This window comes from Penicillium expansum, assembly GCF_000769745.1.
Source record: "Penicillium expansum strain MD-8 chromosome Unknown contig40, whole genome shotgun sequence".
Classification (NCBI taxonomy): domain Eukaryota; kingdom Fungi; phylum Ascomycota; class Eurotiomycetes; order Eurotiales; family Aspergillaceae; genus Penicillium; species Penicillium expansum.
The window spans coordinates 82869-103341 of NW_015971177.1; the positions used below are offsets into that span (position 1 = coordinate 82869).

General features: G+C 48.9%; 8 protein-coding genes across 8 annotated transcripts; 5 read left to right on the top strand and 3 right to left on the bottom strand.

The window, feature by feature from the left end:
* Nucleotides 1-50: 50 nt before the first annotated feature.
* PEX2_012150 (heme-dependent oxidative N-demethylase family protein) lies at nucleotides 51-1559 on the bottom strand (the record flags this gene model as incomplete). Its single annotated transcript, XM_016738492.1, has 5 exons — nucleotides 51-816; nucleotides 881-1004; nucleotides 1067-1119; nucleotides 1178-1280; nucleotides 1346-1559. The coding sequence occupies 5 exons, from the start codon at nucleotides 1557-1559 to the stop codon at nucleotides 51-53; spliced, it is 1260 nt and encodes a 419-aa protein (XP_016602798.1).
* Nucleotides 1560-2099: 540 nt separating this feature from the next.
* Nucleotides 2100-4040, bottom strand: PEX2_012160 (dolichyl-P-Man:Man(6)GlcNAc(2)-PP-dolichol alpha-1,2-mannosyltransferase; the record flags this gene model as incomplete). Its single annotated transcript, XM_016738493.1, has 4 exons — nucleotides 2100-2354; nucleotides 2416-3210; nucleotides 3261-3933; nucleotides 3985-4040. 4 exons carry the CDS (start codon nucleotides 4038-4040, stop codon nucleotides 2100-2102), a joined length of 1779 nt encoding a protein of 592 aa, XP_016602799.1.
* A 184-nt stretch (nucleotides 4041-4224) lies between these two features.
* Nucleotides 4225-6252, top strand: PEX2_012170 (RNA-binding snoRNP assembly protein NAF1; the record flags this gene model as incomplete). Its single annotated transcript, XM_016738494.1, has 1 exon — nucleotides 4225-6252. The coding sequence occupies one exon, from the start codon at nucleotides 4225-4227 to the stop codon at nucleotides 6250-6252; it is 2028 nt and encodes a 675-aa protein (XP_016602800.1).
* Nucleotides 6253-6531: 279 nt separating this feature from the next.
* Nucleotides 6532-8265, bottom strand: PEX2_012180 (U4/U6-U5 snRNP complex subunit PRP3; the record flags this gene model as incomplete). The annotated part of the gene is made up of 1 exon (XM_016738495.1): nucleotides 6532-8265. One exon carries the CDS (start codon nucleotides 8263-8265, stop codon nucleotides 6532-6534), a length of 1734 nt encoding a protein of 577 aa, XP_016602801.1.
* A 278-nt stretch (nucleotides 8266-8543) lies between these two features.
* Nucleotides 8544-13742, top strand: PEX2_012190 (DNA-directed RNA polymerase I core subunit RPA190; the record flags this gene model as incomplete). The annotated part of the gene is made up of 4 exons (XM_016738496.1): nucleotides 8544-8728; nucleotides 8796-9293; nucleotides 9353-12071; nucleotides 12129-13742. The coding sequence occupies 4 exons, from the start codon at nucleotides 8544-8546 to the stop codon at nucleotides 13740-13742; spliced, it is 5016 nt and encodes a 1671-aa protein (XP_016602802.1).
* A 628-nt stretch (nucleotides 13743-14370) lies between these two features.
* Nucleotides 14371-15318, top strand: PEX2_012200 (alpha/beta fold hydrolase; the record flags this gene model as incomplete). Its single annotated transcript, XM_016738497.1, has 1 exon — nucleotides 14371-15318. The coding sequence occupies one exon, from the start codon at nucleotides 14371-14373 to the stop codon at nucleotides 15316-15318; it is 948 nt and encodes a 315-aa protein (XP_016602803.1).
* Nucleotides 15319-15812: 494 nt separating this feature from the next.
* Nucleotides 15813-17073, top strand: PEX2_012210 (alcohol dehydrogenase family protein; the record flags this gene model as incomplete). The annotated part of the gene is made up of 5 exons (XM_016738498.1): nucleotides 15813-15931; nucleotides 15985-16763; nucleotides 16814-16865; nucleotides 16920-16964; nucleotides 17016-17073. The coding sequence occupies 5 exons, from the start codon at nucleotides 15813-15815 to the stop codon at nucleotides 17071-17073; spliced, it is 1053 nt and encodes a 350-aa protein (XP_016602804.1).
* Nucleotides 17074-18430: 1357 nt separating this feature from the next.
* Nucleotides 18431-20322, top strand: PEX2_012220 (Major facilitator superfamily domain, general substrate transporter; the record flags this gene model as incomplete). Its single annotated transcript, XM_016738499.1, has 8 exons — nucleotides 18431-18648; nucleotides 18703-18739; nucleotides 18996-19065; nucleotides 19120-19167; nucleotides 19220-19365; nucleotides 19419-19636; nucleotides 19687-20165; nucleotides 20225-20322. 8 exons carry the CDS (start codon nucleotides 18431-18433, stop codon nucleotides 20320-20322), a joined length of 1314 nt encoding a protein of 437 aa, XP_016602805.1.
* Between the last annotated feature and the right edge of the window lie 151 nt (nucleotides 20323-20473).

Genomic DNA, 20473 nt, shown 5'->3' on the forward strand with positions numbered 1-20473 from the left:
ATTGAATAAACAAAAGACATCATTCATGAATAGCCATAACCAGATTGTGCCTAAAGAGGATACCTCCTAACCTCATCCTCTTTCTCAATCTCTAGCCCCCCCTCAACCTGCACTCTATGCTTCTCATCTAAATATTCCAACAAAACATCTTGATACTTCTCCTTCCCCTTATAATGACCAACATCATCCCCCCAACTCCTAACCGCATCCGCCAATCGCCCAGGGACATAAGGCTCCTCAACAATGGCAGTAACAGGCTCAAAGTAAGTCCGAATTGTAAAAACCACCGCCCCAGATTTGGGCAATCTCCTCAATGACTGCCTCTCTGAGCGAAAGAAATGATTTTCGATAGCCCGGTTCTTCTCCGCTGTATTCCACGACACAGTCTCCGCATCCTCAGACCCAATACTATGCGACCACGCCAGGTTATCATCCACCTGGATGAAATAGTTGTTCCGCAGAAAAGGCTCTTCGGGCCGTAGTCGTCGGAAGAAATTCATCATCCCTTTCTCCAGCTTGCTCTTGTACTGCGGCACATCGCCTGATGTGTGGATTTCAGACAGTCGCATCCCGAATTTATCGCTCAGTCGCCAGAACCCGGCTAGCAGGATCGCGCCTGCGAGAAGGTAGTATTCGCCATCGGGACGCTCGATCATTAGCGCTAGGTCGTCTTGGACTAGTCGGGCTGCTGTCGCCATTGGGTCCTCTGGGAGTGGGCGTTGCGTTATGTTGAAGGTTTCGTTGGTTACTTTGTTGGTTATTCCCGTTGCGGTCTTGGTGAACATGCTTGGGTATCTTTCGGGGAGGTAGGTGCATCTGGTGGGAGGGGTGTTAGGAGGTAATTCTTGGATATGGGTGTGTGTGTTTTGATTGCTCTTACAATTCTTCGAGTAGTTCGATTGCAGCATCCATTGCCTCTGGAGCTGTATGGCAGCATTTGCTTCCGCGCTCTTTGATACGGCGTGCTTTGTCCGCGTGGTATTTTAGATAATGATTGTCGAGCTCTGTATTTGGGATATATGAGGTCAATGGGCTGGTGTGATCTATGTATCGAAGAACGACTCACCGATCCATTCGTCCCATTTCATGCTCCTTAGACCCAGCGTTACGTAGTAGTTTCTGCCAGAAAAGGTTAAAGGACGGCTAGCAATATCTTCAATGGATTTGTTCAACTTACGGGCCATATCTAAAGGGCCGGTAGGGAATTGGCTTTGTTGAATGGACATCCCATCCTGAGTACGGGGCTGCTGTTGGCCGTTTGAAGTCCGATGGAGTCCATTCTATGCAGCAAGAGTCAGTGAGTCTTTATAATTATTGCATGAATTAACATTCTGCATTTACTTACCACCTGGTGGTGACCTGGTAATCTTTCTTCTCGCACCTGTAACGGGTTTCTCTAGATCACTTCTTGAACCTTTGGTTGTGCTAGAAGCCCACTTCCGTGAGACCAAGATAACAACCCATACACAGACACTGAGAATGAGAGAGGCATTCACGACCTTTTTCGTTGAGGCCGATAAGATAGTTCCCCATAGGGACTCAAGTACCGACATGGTCATGGTGAGATACTTCTAGGCAATACGTAGTTTGAAGATACATCGAAAGCAGAAAGTCGAGGAACCAAATGTTATTTTAGTATATAGTGAAGATAAATCGGATCGCCCTTATCAAGTCCAGAGTGCGGAGTAAGAAATTAACTGCCCAGATGGTGCTCTCATGCGAGATGCCGTGTTAATCCGATACGAGATAGGCCATCTTTGGTCGACATGTGAGCTGTGGCTGGGAATAGAGACTATCTTGTCTGGGGAAGAGAGGGGCGCTGTCTTTTTCGAGCTGTCAAATCCGGGACTGCATGAATTTCTCCATTGTTTGCCCGTTGTTGGCCTTTAATGAAGCGGAGGGAGGGTTTATCTGCGGAGAAAACCTAAAGGTTGATAGGGATATTTTGTCCCAATTGGGAAAGGTGACGCTACACTTGTACTTGATAACCTCCTGTGTTATTTATTTGCTTGCATTAGATGCGAATGTTTCCGTGTTGATGTTTTTACATAATGCTTCTAGAGGTTTTATCTAGAAGGGTTTTTAGGTGTATCCTGGAACTATACATGACCTGCGACTTTTCGTTGGAGAAGACAGTATTCGCCCCATTTGCGTCGGAAGCGAGCTGGAATGACTGGGAGATCAGGAATCCAGATCAATCGACCTAGCAGACCTGTTTGAGACGCATCGAGGAAGCTTGCACAGGAAAGCGTCTCCCACTGCGTCTTGTCCAGGAAATAATGGGGCTCTAGCTCGGTTGCGTCGTGACCAGGGAAGTAAGAGTCAACCAGGAAAGAACATTGAGAGATATCAACCTGTTATAAAGTCAGCATAGGAACAGGGGTAATCGTTTCAGCGCCAAATTGAGACACTTACGTATTTGCTGGGGTCCTCGATGTTGAGATCATTCATACCAGATGGAATCTGCGAGGCACCATCCAGACGCCCAAGATAACTCGGCGCATCTGGGAACTCGCCTGGAAGTAGTCCTCTGAATTCACTTCGGATGAACTTGGCGCGCATGTCGTTGGGAAGGAAATATGACGACGGGAAGCGATACCACTCCTTGCCGAAGCACACCGAGTCTCCTGCATGCGCGATATCCACACTCTGTAGGGGCTCGAACACTTTCAATGGAGCGTTATAAGCCGTGACCATCCCTAGAGTGCGCAGCATGCCGGCATTCAGACCGACTAGAACAACTGACATGGCTGCAGCAATTTTTAGTTTGGTTGGTATGCGACCGATCAGTTCCTTTTGGTTAGTAGAGCCAAGATATGTCAAAATGATATGGAAACTCAAAGCTGCGTTGAGTGCTAGAAACGGGTATGCTGGGTACATAAACCGCTCTTCCTTGTGTGGCTGGACCGAGAAAATTCCGAACCACATGTAAAAGGGAGCGACCAGGGTCATGGACCGCAATGATGTTTGCAAGGAAGTGGTGTGCGATCGAAAGACGATTTGGAAAAGTAGGATGGGCGCGGATAGCATGGCGAAGACAAACCAGACATTGAAGTTGAGCAAAAGGTTTCGAACATAGAAAGTCCACGGCTCAGTTCCAAAAATATCCGGTCCCTTACCTTCTCCACCTAAGATGTTGTACGCAACAATATTCCAGGGGACGAGAACGAGCTTTCGGAAGAAAGCATAGTCAACTGCAACTTCAAGAGCCTGTGACACATCTTAGTAAAGACATCGAAATTGAGTAGAATGTCACCTACCAGAATCGACAAACAACGAATGATGCCGTCAAAGACATTGTACAGCAGTGAGCCAACAGATCCAGAAATGAAACTAACAATGGCCTCCTCAGCTAGAAGAGGGACAATGAGAGCACCGGCAAACGGCCACCCAACAATTGTCCCCAGCCCAAACCACATGATGCCCTGCGCTGTTTTATGGCCATTTTTCCAATCAAGAAACGAAGCCAGACCAAGCATAGACATATACATGGTGAATGTAGAGGGCAAAAAGGCAGTCGAAGCATGAAACATGCCAGGGCTGAGTGTGACGATCATCACAAACAACAGACCGATGCGGGGGCTGAGCGTGCGACAGATTGCAGAGTATAGTCGAGTCTGGCAGGCAGCGCACAAAAATGCAAGAGATAGGCGAATTGTATAGAACTCAGCTGTCTTGCTGTGGACTACAAAAGACCCGATCTTGCCTACGGCAGCATGGAGCGACACGTAGAGCCAGCTTCGGATAGAGTAAACCGGTGAATATTCCCAGGTTTGAAGACCATATCCATGCTGCAGGTAATGTGCAGGTTCCCAGAAATTGAAGACCTCATCGCAATCTTGAATTGGAGAGAATATAGCGGCGAGAGTGTTGGCAACTAGGCATAGGTAGAGAGTGATGTTGAGGGGAATGTAGAAGGGAGCTGGTGGGGGTCTGCATATCGGTTAACGTCATGTTTAATCTCACAGAAGTTCATTGACATACTGCTTCTTTGTCCGAGGCTTATGGGCATCCCCGGAGGAATTGTCGTTCCCTGCCATCTTGCAAGTTGGAGTTTAAGTCGAAAGGTATCAAATGGATCCATGGACAGAGCTACGATAACCGATAAGACCTTGTTGACCGCCCTGCAGAGTCTGGCAAAATAAAAAAAGTTTCCCGTCCAACTTTTTGATCTTTCAAGTTGAACTGGTTTTATTCAATAAATATTGGAGTTGAAGATTCAATATGGAAGGACATCACAACCCCTCAAATGACAACACAGGTGCCGGTGAAGGCCCTGCCCCAAAAAAGCCCTGCCTTATCGAGACGCCTATCGCAGGGACTCCAGACAACGGCAGCGATTTCTATAATACTCCCTTGGATGCAGGTACACCGGACATGGGTACAACTAGCCTAAATGCCGGAAACAGTGCAGCTGAATCCTCTACGTCCTCGAAGCCAAGCCACATGATTCCCGGATTGAATCTTATTCACCACCCTTCTGAACAAGAAACCGGCTTGGATTCGACCGAACACACAATTCAGCAAGAGAAAGATCAATCAGTGGACCACCAAGAAACCGAAACCGAAACCAAGCAAAAGGAAATACAGCAAATTTCCCAGCCCGAGTCCACCGACGCAGTCATGAAGGAGAAAACAGAGGCGAACCAAATCAAAATTGAACCCACTGCTCCCCTCAGCGAAGCTATGGATGTTGAGCAAGATACCCCCCAGGACAACATGATCGAGGCCACTGGTCAGGCTGGTGACACCAATGGAGAGGAGCACCCCGAGTGGGAGGAAGACTCTTCCCCATACGAATCATCTTCAGACAGCTCTGATTCCTCGGATTCGGATGATAGTGACGATGACGACTATCCCATCCTTAGCGCTGAGGAGCAAGCGCAGATTCTCATGCGGGCTGAAGGTGGTTCTGATGACGAGGGAGACGGCAAGGGAAAATCAGGCGCACAACTGCGGACCACCAACGAGATCGAACAGGAGGTCCTGCCTATCCCTGACGTTAAGATCACCCCCGAAATGAAGATTGTGTTCCTCGGCAAAATTCATGCTGCTATCGATAACAACGTTCTTATCGAGGCTAATACCTCTGGAGAATATCAGGTACTTGAGTCGGGCTCCTTGCTCTGCTCCGATGATCGCCAGGTCATTGGTGTAGTAGCAGAGACCCTGGGCAGAGTGGAGAACCCTCTGTATACCGTCACATATGCCACAGCCTCCGAAGTTCAGGAAAAGGGCCTAGTCAAGGGGAAGGATATTTTCTATGTTGAGGGGCACTCCACCTTTGTGTTCACCCAGCCACTCAAGGGCATGAAGGGAAGTGACGCTTCCAACTTCCACGACGAGGAAGTTGCCGCTGAAGAGATGGAATTCTCCGACGATGAAGCGGAGGCTGAATATAAGCGAAAACTGAAGCAGAAGCGACAAGAGCGAAAGGAAGCCAGAGAAGGCCCCAAAGGCAAGAAGCCAGCCCCAGGACCTTCAAAATTGAACCAGAGCGAGCTCAACTACGACGATGCCGGAGGTGAGGAGGGCTATACCCCTCTTGCACGCCCTACCAACCTCCATGAGATGATGAACACCCGCGAGCCTCCAGTTGAAGGCAACGAGCGTGGAGGATTCCGTGGCGGAAGAGGTCGTGGCCGGGGTGATCGTGGACGCGGAGCACGAGGCAGAGGTGGACGCGGAGGAAGGGAGTGGGACCAGGATCGTCGGCCCCAGCAGGCCAGCGGCTCAACCCACGAGTCCCAGCCCCAGCCTCAAGCCCAACCCGCTGCTCCCTACAGCCAGCCAATGTACCAGCAACCCCAGCAGCCATACGGGATGCCCCAGCCCTTCGCCGCATATGCGCAATACGCACAACAGCAAGCCCAGAACCCACAGCTTGCGCAACAGCAACAGCCGCAATTCGGACAAGGTGGAGCGCAGCCACAGATGCCTTTCCAGTTCTCTCCCTACCCGGCCTTCCAACAACCGCACCCCAATAACTTCCAGAACGTCCAACAGGGTGCTCCTCAATTCAATCCTCAATCCCTGGCTATGTTGCAACAACAACAGCAGCAACAATTCCTGCAGCTTTTGCAACACCAACAGCATTACCAACAGTCTCAGCAGCATTACCAACAGCCCCAGCAACACCAGCATCAGCCTCCCCAGGCTCAAAACCCGGCTATGAACTTTGATCAAGTTAAAGCCCAGCTGGATCTGCTGCGCAACCTGAGCGGCGGGAACCAGGGTCCTCCTCCTTCTTGATAACTTTGTTTTCCATACATGTTCTTCTGTGATATCCCAGCATCAGAATATTTGCTTTGCATACGGAGCGGGGGTTATGTGGGTAGGGAATTTTGTTTGATTAAAAGTTTTTCATAGCTCTAATTGAGTGTCTGCTTGGAACAATTTAGGGTGCTTACGGGGTGGTAAATAAACAATAAGCGTCTGGAGCATGCATATGAACGATAATGGCTTTGAAGCAAGTTCGCTATCGGTAAAAGTACAATAGACCTAGACGTTGATTATCAGCCGTAGGAAATGTTAATATTCAGCTGGCTTGGCACTCTTCGCCAGTGTCCAGAAGTTCTCCATCTTGGATCGGGACAGCGCTGCTTTGGCAGCCGAGTCTGTTTCACAGATACGAGCACCAAACCATTTCCTGAAGGCCCGGCCTTTGGTCTGACCTTCCCAGAGGAGATTACACGTGTTCGCGCTGAAATCCCGGGGCTCTCCCTTATCATCCTCAGTAGATAACCATGAAACCTGAGCTTCAGGGCTGTCTGCAGGTACTCGATCGGATCCAGGGTTTTCGGTCCAATCAATGCGGTTCAACATCAGCTTTCGGTAATTGTTGATGGAGTGGTGGCCACCTTCGACAATCACCAGGTTGAACCGGGGATGCATGACACACATGCCTGTCAGATTATTTTGCTCTGCATTTTTGCCGATCTTGAAGCGGTTCCGGCCGCTCGCCAGACTATCGATTCGATACACAGATTGGAAGATGCCCAAAGAGGCGTCCTTCTCCTTCTGAGCCTCCAACTTTTCGCGCCGTTGCTCCTTGGTCAGTTTGCGGTCTTCGTTCGTCATCTCGTGTGCTTCCTTCCGATCTGCGATCTCCCTGGTCACACGAGCTTCCACAGCCGTGGGGTCCTTCACGGCCTGTTCTCCCAAAACCCGCATGAGATTGGATTTCTTGACCTTTGGAGCCGGTGCTTCCTCGAGTCCCAGTCTGATCTTGGCTTGCTGTTCCTTCAGATCCGCCATGCGTCGCTGTCGACGAATCTTGGCTTGTTCTTTCGGGGTAAGGAACATGGGCTTTTGCGCAGGCATGTGCTTCTCTTGGGGGGGTTGGAGCTCGATAGGGTGCTGAATATAGCTGTTGAGGGTATCGAGTTTGATGTTTTCCTGGTTATCAATTGCGTCATAGTCGCTGCCATCAACTAATTTTGCATCCCACCACTCTACATCGGGGGGAGCAGGAACAAGGAATGCCTTTTCCACATCCACATCCTCATCAAGTCCGGCCTGTCGCGATTTCTCTGCAATTCTTTTTTTCATAGCTTCCAGCTGTGCTTGTCTGCGCAGAGCCGCTGCCTGGTGGATATATTTGCCCTTTTGATTGAATAGGAGCTCTCGGGTTTGACGGGGCTTCGCAATCGTTGCTTTTGGGTTGATTGCCGGGTCAAAGTAAGGGTTATTCCTGATTTCTTCCACAGACGGACCAGACAGATCAAGCTGGGGCCCACCAGCACGCTTTGGCTTAGTCGGTCGTCCATTTGCCCCACGATATTCTGGTGCGGCATCAGAGAGGAGCGCGGGATGAAGGCCAACGTCTAGACCACCGCGAGCCTTCGATATGCCCTCGTCGTCATGCGTTGGTGGTTGGTATGCTGGTGCACTGGGTCGTGCCTGGGAGGGTGCGCTGGCTCGCTGAGTAGCTGCAGCAACTCGGGCTTTCATCTGTTCAAGCTTCGACATCGCAGGAGCCGGCGGTGGTGGAGTAGGACTTGCAGAATCTGGTGCGGGTGGTGCTGGTGCTGGCGGTGTTGGTGTTGCTTTCACGCCACCATGATGCGCTTGTAGCCGAGCGCGCACAGCTTCTGCCTTTGCCCTTGCTTCTGCCATTATTTTCGCGATATCTGGCTTGCCTGGGGCAGCGCCTCCTTGACCTGGTACTGGGGACCCATGGTTGGAGCGGGTCCTCTTCTGGGAGTTGTCGTGTTGATCCTCAGGGTGAGGACGCTTCAGCGCGTTACCCGATGTGTCAGCCATGCTGCAAATGACTTTTGACTCACTCGGCGTTCAGGCGATAGGGAAACACAAAAAGGTTGAATGAGCGAAGGATAGACAAGTAGCAGGAATTGTGCATGACAAGAGTAATCCACGCAGAAACCCAAAAAGGGCAAGGCGGTGGAATTAGGCAGAAAAGAAGTTGCTCCTCCGGAAAAAAAAAAGTTCGCTCCAGAACTAAAAGCACTTGGAGATCTGAATCCGAGCACTTTGATTTCGTGCGCCAGCGTTTTCTGTTGCTCAAGGAGCTGCAGGCTACAATGGCAACTTTTGCGCGCCCGGTCGCCTCGACCATTAATGGGGTCGACTTCAATGTCTACTCCGAGGAAGAGATTAAAGCTCTCTCGGTGAAAAGAATTCACAATACTCCGACTTTGGATTCATTTAACAATCCTGTTCCTGGTGGTCTTCAAGACCCTGCTATGGGCGCTTGGGGAGATCATGTGTAAGTCTTGACTTGATTAATATGCTGTTCAATCTTTTTTAACGTGAGAGATTTTCCTATTTTACAGATGCACAACCTGTCGTCAGAACTCTTTCACTTGTACTGGACATCCTGGACACATTGAGCTGCCAGTACCCTTCTATAACGTCACCTTCTTCGATCACATTTTCCGCCTTCTCCGAGCACAATGTGTGTACTGTCTTCGCCTGCAGATGGGTCGCAACCAGGTCAACATGTACACCTGCAAATTGCGCCTTCTGCAATATGGCTTGGTTGACGAAGTCGCTATTGTCGATGCAATGGGAGCCGTCAAAGGTGCCAAATCAAAGCCTACCAAGGGCAAGGAAGACGATTCAGACGACTCAGACGATCCCGATGATGATGACTATATGCAAAAGAGAACTGATTATGTCACTCGGCGCATCCGTGAAACCAAGAAGGAGGGCAAAATGGACGAATTGATGCCTGGCGGACAGAACCCTATTGCTGCAGAAGCCAGACGAGAGTTGCTCAAGGGCTTCTTCAAGGATATCAATGCATTCAAGAAATGTGCCAACTGCAGCGGGTACGTTATACAATATGCCTCGATCTCGACTTTGTCTTTCCTAGCTAACGTTATGGCAGAGTGTCCCCCGCCTATAAAAAGGATCGCTACAACAAAATCTTCCGAAAGCAATTACCCGAGAAGCAGAAGCTTGCAATGCTGCAAGGAGGATTCCAGGCACCGAATACCATGGTCCTTCTCGACCAAGAAAGGAACTCCAAGTCCAAGAACAGTGTTTCTGAGATCCACGGAGCCGAAGAGGAAATCCGCCGTGGCGTGGCTGTCGTGCAGGAGGTACAGGGGTCGACCGGCCAGGAATTTATGTCTTCTTCCGAAGTCTATGGAGCACTTCATCTTCTTTTCCAAAAGGAAAGTGAGATCCTGCAGCTTGTCTACAACTCTCGGCCCGTGCCCAAGGGAGTGATAGTTGTGTCGGCGGACATGTTCTTCATCAAGAGTCTTATGGTGCCGCCAAACAAGTACCGCCCTGCAGTCCAGCAGGGTGCCGGAACAGTCATGGAGGCACAGCAAAACACTTCGTTCAATGCGATTTTGAAGGGCTGTGACACCATCAACCAGATCAGCAAGGAGATCCAAAACGAGGAAGAGAAGACTATGTCTCGGGCACGGAACTACAGTGATCTCCTTCAAGCTATCGTTCAGCTCCAAGATGTGGTCAACGGTTTGATTGACCGCGATCGTACCTCGGTCACCGGGTCAGCTGCCGCGGCACAGCCTAACGGTATCAAACAGGTTCTCGAGAAGAAGGAAGGTCTGTTCCGAAAGAACATGATGGGAAAGCGTGTCAACTTTGCTGCTCGTAGTGTTATCTCGCCTGATCCCAACATCGAACCCAATGAAATTGGTGTACCCCTTGTCTTCGCCAAGAAGTTGACTTTCCCTGAACCTGTGACAAATCACAACTTCTGGGAGTTGAAGGAGGCTGTCATCAACGGTCCCGACAAATACCCCGGCGCTTCTTCCATCGAGAATGAAAACGGACAAGTCATCAACCTCAAGTTCAAGAACTTGGAAGAGCGTACAGCACTTGCCAACCAATTGCTCGCACCGTCAAATTGGCGCCAAAAAGGTTCGCGTAACAAGAAGGTCTACCGTCATCTCACCACCGGTGATTACGTCTTGATGAACCGTCAACCAACTCTGCACAAACCCTCCATCATGGGTCACAAGGCTCGTGTCCTTCCCAACGAGCGGGTTATTCGCATGCACTACGCCAATTGTAACACCTACAACGCTGATTTCGATGGTGACGAGATGAACATGCATTTCCCTCAAAATGAGCTCGCTCAAGCGGAAGCCAGAATGTTGGCAGATGCTGACCACCAGTACCTCGTTGCCACATCAGGCAAGCCGCTCAGAGGTCTGATTCAAGATCACATTTCCATGGGAACGTGGGTTACCTGCCGTGACAGCTTCTATGACGAGGAGGATTATCACCAGCTGTTGTACAGTTGCTTGAGACCAGAGCATTCGCATATTGTCACTGACCGGATTCAATTGGTCGAGCCTGCTATGCGCAAGCCCAAGTGCCTATGGACCGGAAAGCAGATCATCACGACAATCCTCAAGAACATCCAGCCCCCAGAGCGAGGAGGTTTGACCTTGAAGAGTAAGTCTTCTACTCCCGGTGAACGATGGGGTGAGGGCAACGAGGAAGGAGAGGTTATCTTCCAGGATGGAGAGTACCTTTGTGGTATCCTTGATAAGAAACAGCTTGGTCCCACCGCCGGTGGTCTCATCGATGCCATCCATGAAGTTTATGGATATAGCACTGCTGGCAAGCTCATCGGTGTCCTTGGAAGACTTCTCACTCGCGTCCTGAACCTGCGCGGTTTCAGTTGTGGTATCGACGATCTCCGATTGACCAAGGAGGGAGACCGTATCCGCAAGGAGAAGTTGGCCACTGCTCCTCAGATGGGTCGCGAAGTTGCTCTGAAGTATGTTACCTTGGACAAGGCTCCTGGTGACCAGTCTGCCGAGTTGAACCGACGATTGGAGGAGGTTCTTCGCGATGACGACAAGCAAAGTGGCCTGGATAGCGTTTCTAACGCCCGGTCCGCCAAGCTCTCCTCTGAAATCACCAGCGCCTGTCTCCCGTACGGCCTTGCTAAGCCTTTCCCCTGGAACCAAATGCAGTCTATGACGATATCTGGAGCCAAGGGATCCGGTGTTAACGCCAACCTGATTTCTTGTAATCTCGGCCAACAGGTTCTGGAAGGTCGCCGTGTACCACTCATGATCAGTGGAAAGACTCTTCCGTCTTTCAAGGCCTTCGAAACTCACCCGATGGCTGGTGGTTACGTTTCTGGTCGTTTCTTGACCGGAATCAAGCCTCAGGAATACTACTTCCACGCCATGGCTGGTCGTGAGGGTCTGATTGATACTGCTGTCAAGACCTCTAGATCCGGTTACCTGCAACGTTGTTTGATCAAGGGTATGGAGGGTCTCAAGGCTGAGTACGACTCCTCTGTCCGTGAAGCGTCAGATGGCTCCATTGTCCAGTTCTTGTACGGAGAGGACGGTCTCGATATCACCAAACAGGTGCACCTGAACGACTTTGATTTCCTTGCGCAGAACCACATCTCCATTTCCAAGCAAGTCCAAGCCGATGATTACCACAAACTGGCCAAGGATAATGTCACTACTTGGCACAAGGACGCCATCAAGGCTGTCCGCAAGACCGGAAAGATTGATGCTATGGATCCTGTGTTGTCTCACTTCCCCCCTGGAGGAAACCTTGGAAGTACATCCGAAGCGTTCGCCCAGGAGCTCAAGAAGGTATGGACTCTATCTTTTTCTCTGATTCTTTGCAATTCTAACAGATTTTGAAAATAGTACGCGGATGTCAACAAGAACAAGCTTATCAAAGACAAGAAGAAGAACATCGAGGGCAAGGTTACCAAGAAGACCTTCGAGGCCTTGATGAACATGAAGTACATGAAGTCCATCATTGACCCCGGTGAGGCTGTCGGAATTATGGCTGGTCAATCCGTCGGAGAACCGTCCACACAGATGACTCTCAACACCTTCCATTTGGCTGGTCACTCGGCAAAGAACGTCACACTGGGTATTCCCCGTCTACGTGAAATTGTTATGACTGCAAGTGCCAAGATTATGACGCCTACGATGACTCTTCTTCTGAATGAGGAGATTTCTAAAGATGACTCGGAGAAATTCGCCAAGGCTATCAGCAAACTGAGCATCGCTGAACTTGTTGACAAGGTGCAAGTGAAGGAACGCATCGGCTCGGGCATTGGCCACGCTATGGCTAAGATCTACGATATCGAGATCGACTTCTTCCCGTCCGAAGAATACACCAAGGAATATGCCATTGAGACTAAGGATGTTCTCATTGCTCTGATTTCCAAGCTCATTCCCCGGTTGGTGAGACTCACCAAGGCCGAGCTCAAGAAGCGCAACGAAGAGAAGAAGGGCGTCAAGGGTACAACTTCTCAGCCTGAAATCGGTGTTTCAGTCGGTAAAATCGCGGAGGCGCCAAGAGGCGCTGACTCCGAGGTCCAGCCAGCCGATGATGACAATGAAGATGATGAGGACGATGCCAAGCGGGCTGCCGGAGCTCAGAACAGGGGCAACCAGGTCTCCTACGAAGGGCCCGACGCCGGTGAGCAGGATATCATCAGACGCCAAGACACCCCCGACGAAGACGAAGATGAAGATGAAAGCAGCAAGCCTGCCAAGGCCACTCGCGACGTGCAGATGAAGGACGGCTCCGACTCCGACTCCGAGGATGAGTCTGAGGATGAGGCCGCCCAAAACAGCAAGGCGCAAGAGGAGGATGTCATGGGCAAGTTTGAGGAGATCACAAAGTTCCGGTTCGACCCAAAGAGCGGCAACTCGTGCTCCATCCAACTGCAGTACGACGTTGAGACTCCCAAGCTTCTCCTCCTTCCCCTGGTTGAGAAGGTTCTCCACTCCGCCGTCATCCAGTGCATCCCCGGCATGGGCAACTGTGTCTTTGTTGAGGCCGATGAGGCGAAGGGTGATCCCGCCAACATCCTCACCGAGGGTGTCAACCTGCTCGCCATGCGCGACTACCAGGATATCATCAAGCCCCACTCGATCTACACCAACTCCATCCACGACATGCTCAACCTGTACGGTGTTGAAGCTGCTCGCGCTACTATCGTCCGCGAAATGGATGCCGTTTTCAGTGGTCACAGTATCTCCGTTGACAACCGTCACTTGAACTTGATCGGTGATGTGATGACACAGTCCGGTGGCTTCAAGGCCTTCAGTCGTAACGGCTTGGTTAAGGATGCCTCATCTGCTTTCGCACGGGCCAGTTTCGAGACTACTGTCGGCGCCCTGAAGGACGTTGTGCTCGAGAGGGGTACTGATAACCTCAAGAGTCCTAGTAGCAGAATTGTTGTTGGCCGTGTCGGCACTGTCGGCACTGGTTCGTTCGACATTCTTGCTCCTGTAGCATAGTCTCTTGACTGGACGGAGTTTTGAAATGTGTATTCTTGTCTTTTCCTCATGTGTATATTGTGTTTATGCAAAGCTCTTATTGTTTTTTGTGTTTTCGCTTCATCTTTGATGTGTCGATGATTTGGAGTTTGTCTTTGTGCAGCGGAACCAAAAAGTCCTGTTCATATTAGCATCTTGACTAGTTCGATAAATAGATCTTTTCCTAAGTAATGATGTTAAAACATGGCCTATACTTCAAATGTAATAATGTTGCGAGTATTAGGTAGCTATAGCTGGTCCATTAATCCCGCCTTCGTATCCACCACTCCTAATAGAGCAAGATGCGCTGCATCGTCATGCACGTCTAAATGGTCATGATAAGACAAGTCAAGGTACCTGTTAATATTTACGCAAGGTGATCATTAAATCAACGAGTGTTCGCTTAACATGATACGGCAGGTAACGAAAACTAAACACGAAATCACGAATGTGGGCTCCTCCCTCGTAAAAACTCTCTGCCCCTCTATCGTGCTGACACTTCAGACTGTGATATATTGTAACTGGTTCGGCTAGTGAACGGCCTTGAATATCACAAACCACTCATGAGAAACATACAACTCCCAAGAATTCATAAAACCATCACCCCACAATGGCCTCAACGCTCCCTTCGACCGGCCGCCTCGTTAACATCGGCACTCACTCTCTAGCTCTTTACACCCACGGCCCAGATCCCAGCAGCTCCAAAGATCCCGTCGTACTATTCATCTCGGGTGTGGAAAGCGATGCCCTCAACTGGCAAGCAGTGGTACGGCTGCTGGGTCCCTCGCTGCGAAGCTACACTTACGACCGTTCCGGCTATCACAACTCACAGTCCTCACCGCTTGCTCCCACGGCCGAGAACGTCGCTCTGGAACTCTCCCTTCTGATCGAGAAGGCGCCTATCCCAAACCCTTTGATCCTTGTGGGGCACTCCTGGGCCGGCGTGCTAACTCACGAGTACATCGCCCTCAAAGGAACTGACCAAATCGCTGGTCTGGTGCTTGTGGACGCCAACCATGAGACAGCGCCACTAGTGATGGACGTGGACGATCCAATTCTCTGGACTGTTGCCACGGGTGTTGAGCCATACTCTGCCTGGGGCGTGGAGGCGAATCACAAATTGACGCAGGAGGAGTGGGATGCGTTTAGAGCAGCGGAAGCAACGGAGAAGTTCGAGCTAGTTTGTCGTGAGGAGGAGTCGAACTATATTCCAAGTTTTGAGACGCTGCGGAGGAAGGAGCTGAGTAAGAAGCAGCCACTTGTTGGAGACAAACCGGTTTATGTGATTGGGGGCACACGAAGTATCGATTGGAGTGGATTGTACAAGGCGGGCGTTGCTAAAGGGAACGGGACCGAGGAGCAGAGGAGCTATGTGAGAGAGTTGATTAAGACAGTTGATGCGAAGAATGAGGGTCTCATGAAAGAATTTCTGAAACTCTCTACGAAGAGCGAGCTTGTCTTCGCCACCAAGAGTGGACATTTTGTCCAGATGACTGAGCCGGAAATTGTTGTTGATGGAGTGAAATGGGTCCTACATAACCTACCAGCATCTTCTTAGTTGCGGAGAATATATAACGTTAACACTTAGCACCCAAATCTAGTGGATAACAAGTTTGTAAGCAATGGTGGAATAAGGCTTCGTCGGACATAGACCTATGATTGTCTTTTCAAGCGTTGTGATGTAGTCTTAAACAGATATGTATACAAATATAAAGTCTATACCATTACCCCGCAAAAAGTCCCCCACTATCAAAAACGGCTTTGATACATGTCATTGCATGGTTGGAGGTCAATTCTGCCTCTGGAGCACTTCAAATCTCATATTAAAAGAACGGATTCTATCCCTTTTCAATATAATTATGTCAAAATCCTGTTTATACTCGTTTCCTTGCCACGCTAGTATAAATCCGAGATCTGCCGAGGTCCCTCGGTGATGTCGCCGGACTACGCATATCCCTGCGACTTAAAATGAGAGCTGGATCTCAGCTGCAACGTCATCAAACCTCTTAACAAACTCTGGATAAGCCACAGGAAAGATCATAATTTGCCAAAATGCAAGCCGTCGTTTTCAAGGGCCCGTCAAAGGTAGCCATCGAACAAAAGCCTATTCCCCAGATCCAAGATCCAACAGATGTCATCCTGAAGGTGCGATACACTGCGTTATGTGGCAGGTATGAAATCAAGAACTATTCCTAACGTTGCACCACCGCTAATATTTGCAAAGTGAACTCCATGTCTTTCGCGGCCACCAAAAGTCTGGCACGGAGTTTATCATGGGCCATGAGTTTACAGGTGAAGTTGTCGAGCTTGGATCAAACATCAAAAACTTCCAAAAAGGAGATCGAGTAGTCTCACCCTTCACTGCGAGCTGTGGGAAATGTTTCTACTGTGAGCGTGGCTTCTCCTCTCGGTGCGCTCAAAGCCAGCTATTCGGCACTGTTGCACTTGATGGTGGACAGGCTGAGTACGTACGCATTCCACTGGCCGATTCGACTCTTGCCAAAGTCCCAGATACAATCGACGAGAAGAAGCTGGTTCTTATGGCCGATATATTCCCGACTGGGTACTTCGCTTCTCTGAATGCTTTCTCTGGCACAACCCCGGAGGAGATTCAAAACAGCACGGTACTCCTCTTTGGATGTGGACCTGTCGGTATCTGTGCACTTATTAGTGCCCTTGATTACAAACCGAAGACTTTGATTGCAATCGATAGTGTGCCTTCCAGACTAGCACTTGCACAGAGTCTAGGAGCGGAGGCTTGGAATTTCAAAGAGGACGAAGAAGGATTGCGCCAAAGGGTAAAGAAACTTACAGACGGCCGTGGAGCGGATATTGTCATCGAAGTTGTCGGACATAGCAGCGCTCTCAGGATGGGCTTCGATTTGTTACGACCCTGGGGCCGTATATCGAGTGTCGGCGTCCACAATCAGGATATCCCGTGGACTGGGAATGAAGCGTACGCAAAGAACCTTCGTCTACAGATGGGCCGATGCCCTGTTCGGAGTACGTCTGATTCCCCATCTTACTTTGGTTGTCTTGCTCAATTATGCTAGGTATCTTTGGCCCGGCGATGGACCTTTTCGAAAAGAAGCAGGACGTCCTTAAGTGAGTTTGGCTAATCTGATATTATCTGCCTCACGAGTATCTAATGATTTTTAGCTTCATGTCTCAAGATATCCGTCCGCTCTCACAGGCCGTTCAGGCGTAAGTTCTTCTCGTTCAGATTTTGAAACCTCATGATTGACCCTTCGGTAGATATGACGATTTTGATAACATGCGGGCTCACAAGGTAATTTTTGAGGCGGATAAGTGAAGGAATATACTAGCAAATGGGAATACCTGGATGGATGCCTAAGGGATAAGACTGACTGAGAAACAAAGGGACATATCTCAAGGAAGCAGACAGAGAGGTGAAGTGAACCCTTTCAGCAATAACATCTAACATGCTCCAAAATTGAGAAATTTTACTCGGGGAGTAGGTCTCTGTTCAGTAGATATAACGATTCTCTAAGTTAGACTGCAAAATTTGCGTACAGACATTGACAATGAAAGTAGCCAAGTGCATGTATACAGGACGTACTTGAAAATAAACTTCCTAAAACCTAAACTATCACATTTATGCCACTTCAATGCCCGCTAGTAGGATATAGATATGGTATGACAGTATATCTTAGTTAGGGATTCCGCCGACTACGCTACTTTCTATCTATGATTGTTATATTCAAAACTTTTAATCAACATAGAGAAACACAAGATCGGCATTTTGAGAATACTCGTGGTCATTGTTCTTCAAGATTAAAACACGTTTTGGTGTAGGATCTAAGTGATTCTAATCAACTACTACCATGGGAGAACAACTATGTAGAACAAGTGAGCCTATTCTTCCCAAGCTGTCTAAATAACTATATAAAAGTGGACTTGATCACGAGCCCCTGTGTATTTCGTAGTGTATCTATTTGGGCCAGCGCTTCACAAGCCACACATCAGGCCCCGTGGTGAAGTTACCGGGATTGTAAACCCGCGGAAGATTGATGGTTGAAATCCAGGGAAACTACTCTATGTCGACACAGCATACCAGGGCCAAGAGAATTACTTTTGGACTCGACCAAAGTTAGCAAATCAAATGTAGGCCTAAGATATTTGAGCTGTGTTACGATTGGGAAAATTTATCAAAATTTGGACATCAGTTGTCCAAGAGCCTCGGCCATCAACCGAAATGTCCGAAACAGGCGCCGATAGAGACTCTGGGGTACAGATCGAGACTGCACACGAATACTTCCCCATACTTCGATAGATAGGTCCCAAATCTGGGTGAAAAAGTCCGGGGAAACAAACCCGGATACATCATATATACAGGTGACGTGAACCTAGCATCGAAAGCGGCTCTTAGTCGTTTAATTGTACACAATGCGTGGACACTCATTCGCCCTTAGTGATACCTATTCCCACTAGGATACTTAAACTCAATTGATTGAGTACTTACTATCAGTATTAGCCAATAAAATCTACACAATACGTTGAGGCAAAATGTACTACTTGATCCCCGCTTTACTGCAGAGATGCTGCCCAGATAATCTTTGAGATATAAATAAAGCATTACTATCGCTGGACTGTTGACCCACGACTTCTCTATTCTACTTTGAGTCAAAACTACAGCTTTCATATTAAATATGTTTAGATCGAAAAACGAGAAGCCTTCGAGCATTGAAAATGTCGAAGATATCAACCAGCCAGCTAGCAACAATGTCGATTGGGATGAGGAATATTCGCCGCCAGAGCAGCGCAAGATTATCCATCGCATTGATCGCAGGTTGATCTTGATGTCTGGACTCGCATACTGCATTTCGATGATAGACAGAACAAATCTTGGCATGGCCGCTGTCGCTGGGTAAGATATTCGAACCACAATACACCAAACAGAGCATTGATAAATGGACAACAGCATGACAGATGACTTAGGACTCGCTGGAACACGATATGTGCGTGACAATAGTTCCGTTCCTATCCTACTTCTATATTGGTCACTTGCTAATCCCTTGCAGTCGATTATGATTCTGATCTTCTTCGTGCCATATGTCTTACTTCAGCCTCCCATGACTGACTGTCGTAACACGGAAGGTTGGCCCTAGGTTCTTCCTGGGCTCAATCATTTTGTCTTGGGGGGCAATCCTAGTTGTCAGTTCATACTCATCCTGCGAAGCGCCGGGCGAAAATGATACTGATATCAATTTATAGGGGATGGGATTCTCGAAGAATTGGAAACATATGGTTATGACTCGGGCACTGCTAGGTGCTTTGGAGGCTGGTATGTATTGCTCGAATACCATGCCCTCACATAATTCTAAGAATGACTCTCTAGGGTACTTTCCCGGTTGTGTTTACCTCTTGTCAAGTTGGTATGTCCGCTGTAAGTACGAATCTACATGGAACGGCTCTGTCAGTGACTAACCTATAAATAGATGATGTTCAAAAGCGCTTCTCCATATTCTACCTCTTTGGCTGTGTAGCGTCGGCATTAGCTGGTGTCTTGGCTTATGGATTGTCGCAAATGGATGGTATCCAGGGCATCCAAGGATGGCGCTGGATCTTCATCATGGAAGGAGTGGTACGTGGGCCATTCTCCCAAATTGATTGACAAATATTCTAAGATGTTTTAAGTTGTCGTGTGTCGTTGGAGTCCTCACTCTCTTTTTCTTGGTCGATTTCCCAGACCGAGCCTATAAATCATGGAGGTTCCTAAGCGAGAAGGAGTGCGCCTTCATTGTCCGACGAATCAATCGAGACCGAGCAGACGGAGATGCAGAGCCTTTCAGCATGAAAAGATTCCTAGCACCGTCCTTGGACTTGAAAATTTGGGGATTTGCAATGATATTCTTGTGAGTATGCCACACCATTGCCACACTAGCCCATCCTAACAGCGTGGCAGTTGTATCACGACAAATACCTATGCGATCTCTTATTTCCTGCCTATTATTCTTCGACAAGGAATGGGATACGGGGTAGCTGCTTCTCAATGCCTTGTAGCTCCCCCCTTTGGACTCGCTGCAATCTTGATGCTTATAACATCCTGGCTAGGCGACAAATACCGCATGAGGGGACCTATATTGGCATTCAACGCCCTGATTGGCATTATCGGGCTCCCAATCATGGGATTCGCTGAGAACAATGCTGTCCGATACTTTGGTGTTTTCCTTGCTGTGGCAGGATCTAACGCTAATGTGCCCGCTTCTATGGCCTACCAAGCCAACAACATACGAGGACAGTGGACCCGTGCTCTTTCTAGCGCTACCTTGGTGGGATTTGGACGGATTGGTGGTATTGTGAGCAGTTTGGTGTTCCGGGAGCAGGACGCACCTATCTACCGTCTGGGGATGTGGACAACTATTGTGTCAGTTTTCTTCTCCCGTTTGAAGATACGTTTGCTAATGAGTGGCTAAGTTGTAATATCTTGATATTGCTTATAGTAGGAGCATTGACTATCTGGTTCCGGTATTCCAATAAACAGGCCGATGATGGGAAGAAGATTATTGAGAGCTCACCGGATTTCAGATACACGATCTGATATCAAGCTATAGCGAGCACTGACTGAATTGAGGCTTTATCCTGGCTGATTATCTGCTCTCAAAATTGGCTTAGATGACTTGGATCCCGAGGATAATTGTTTAAGAGATTTGTCTTCAATTGCAAGGTAAATAGTTTCTGTCCTGAGAAAC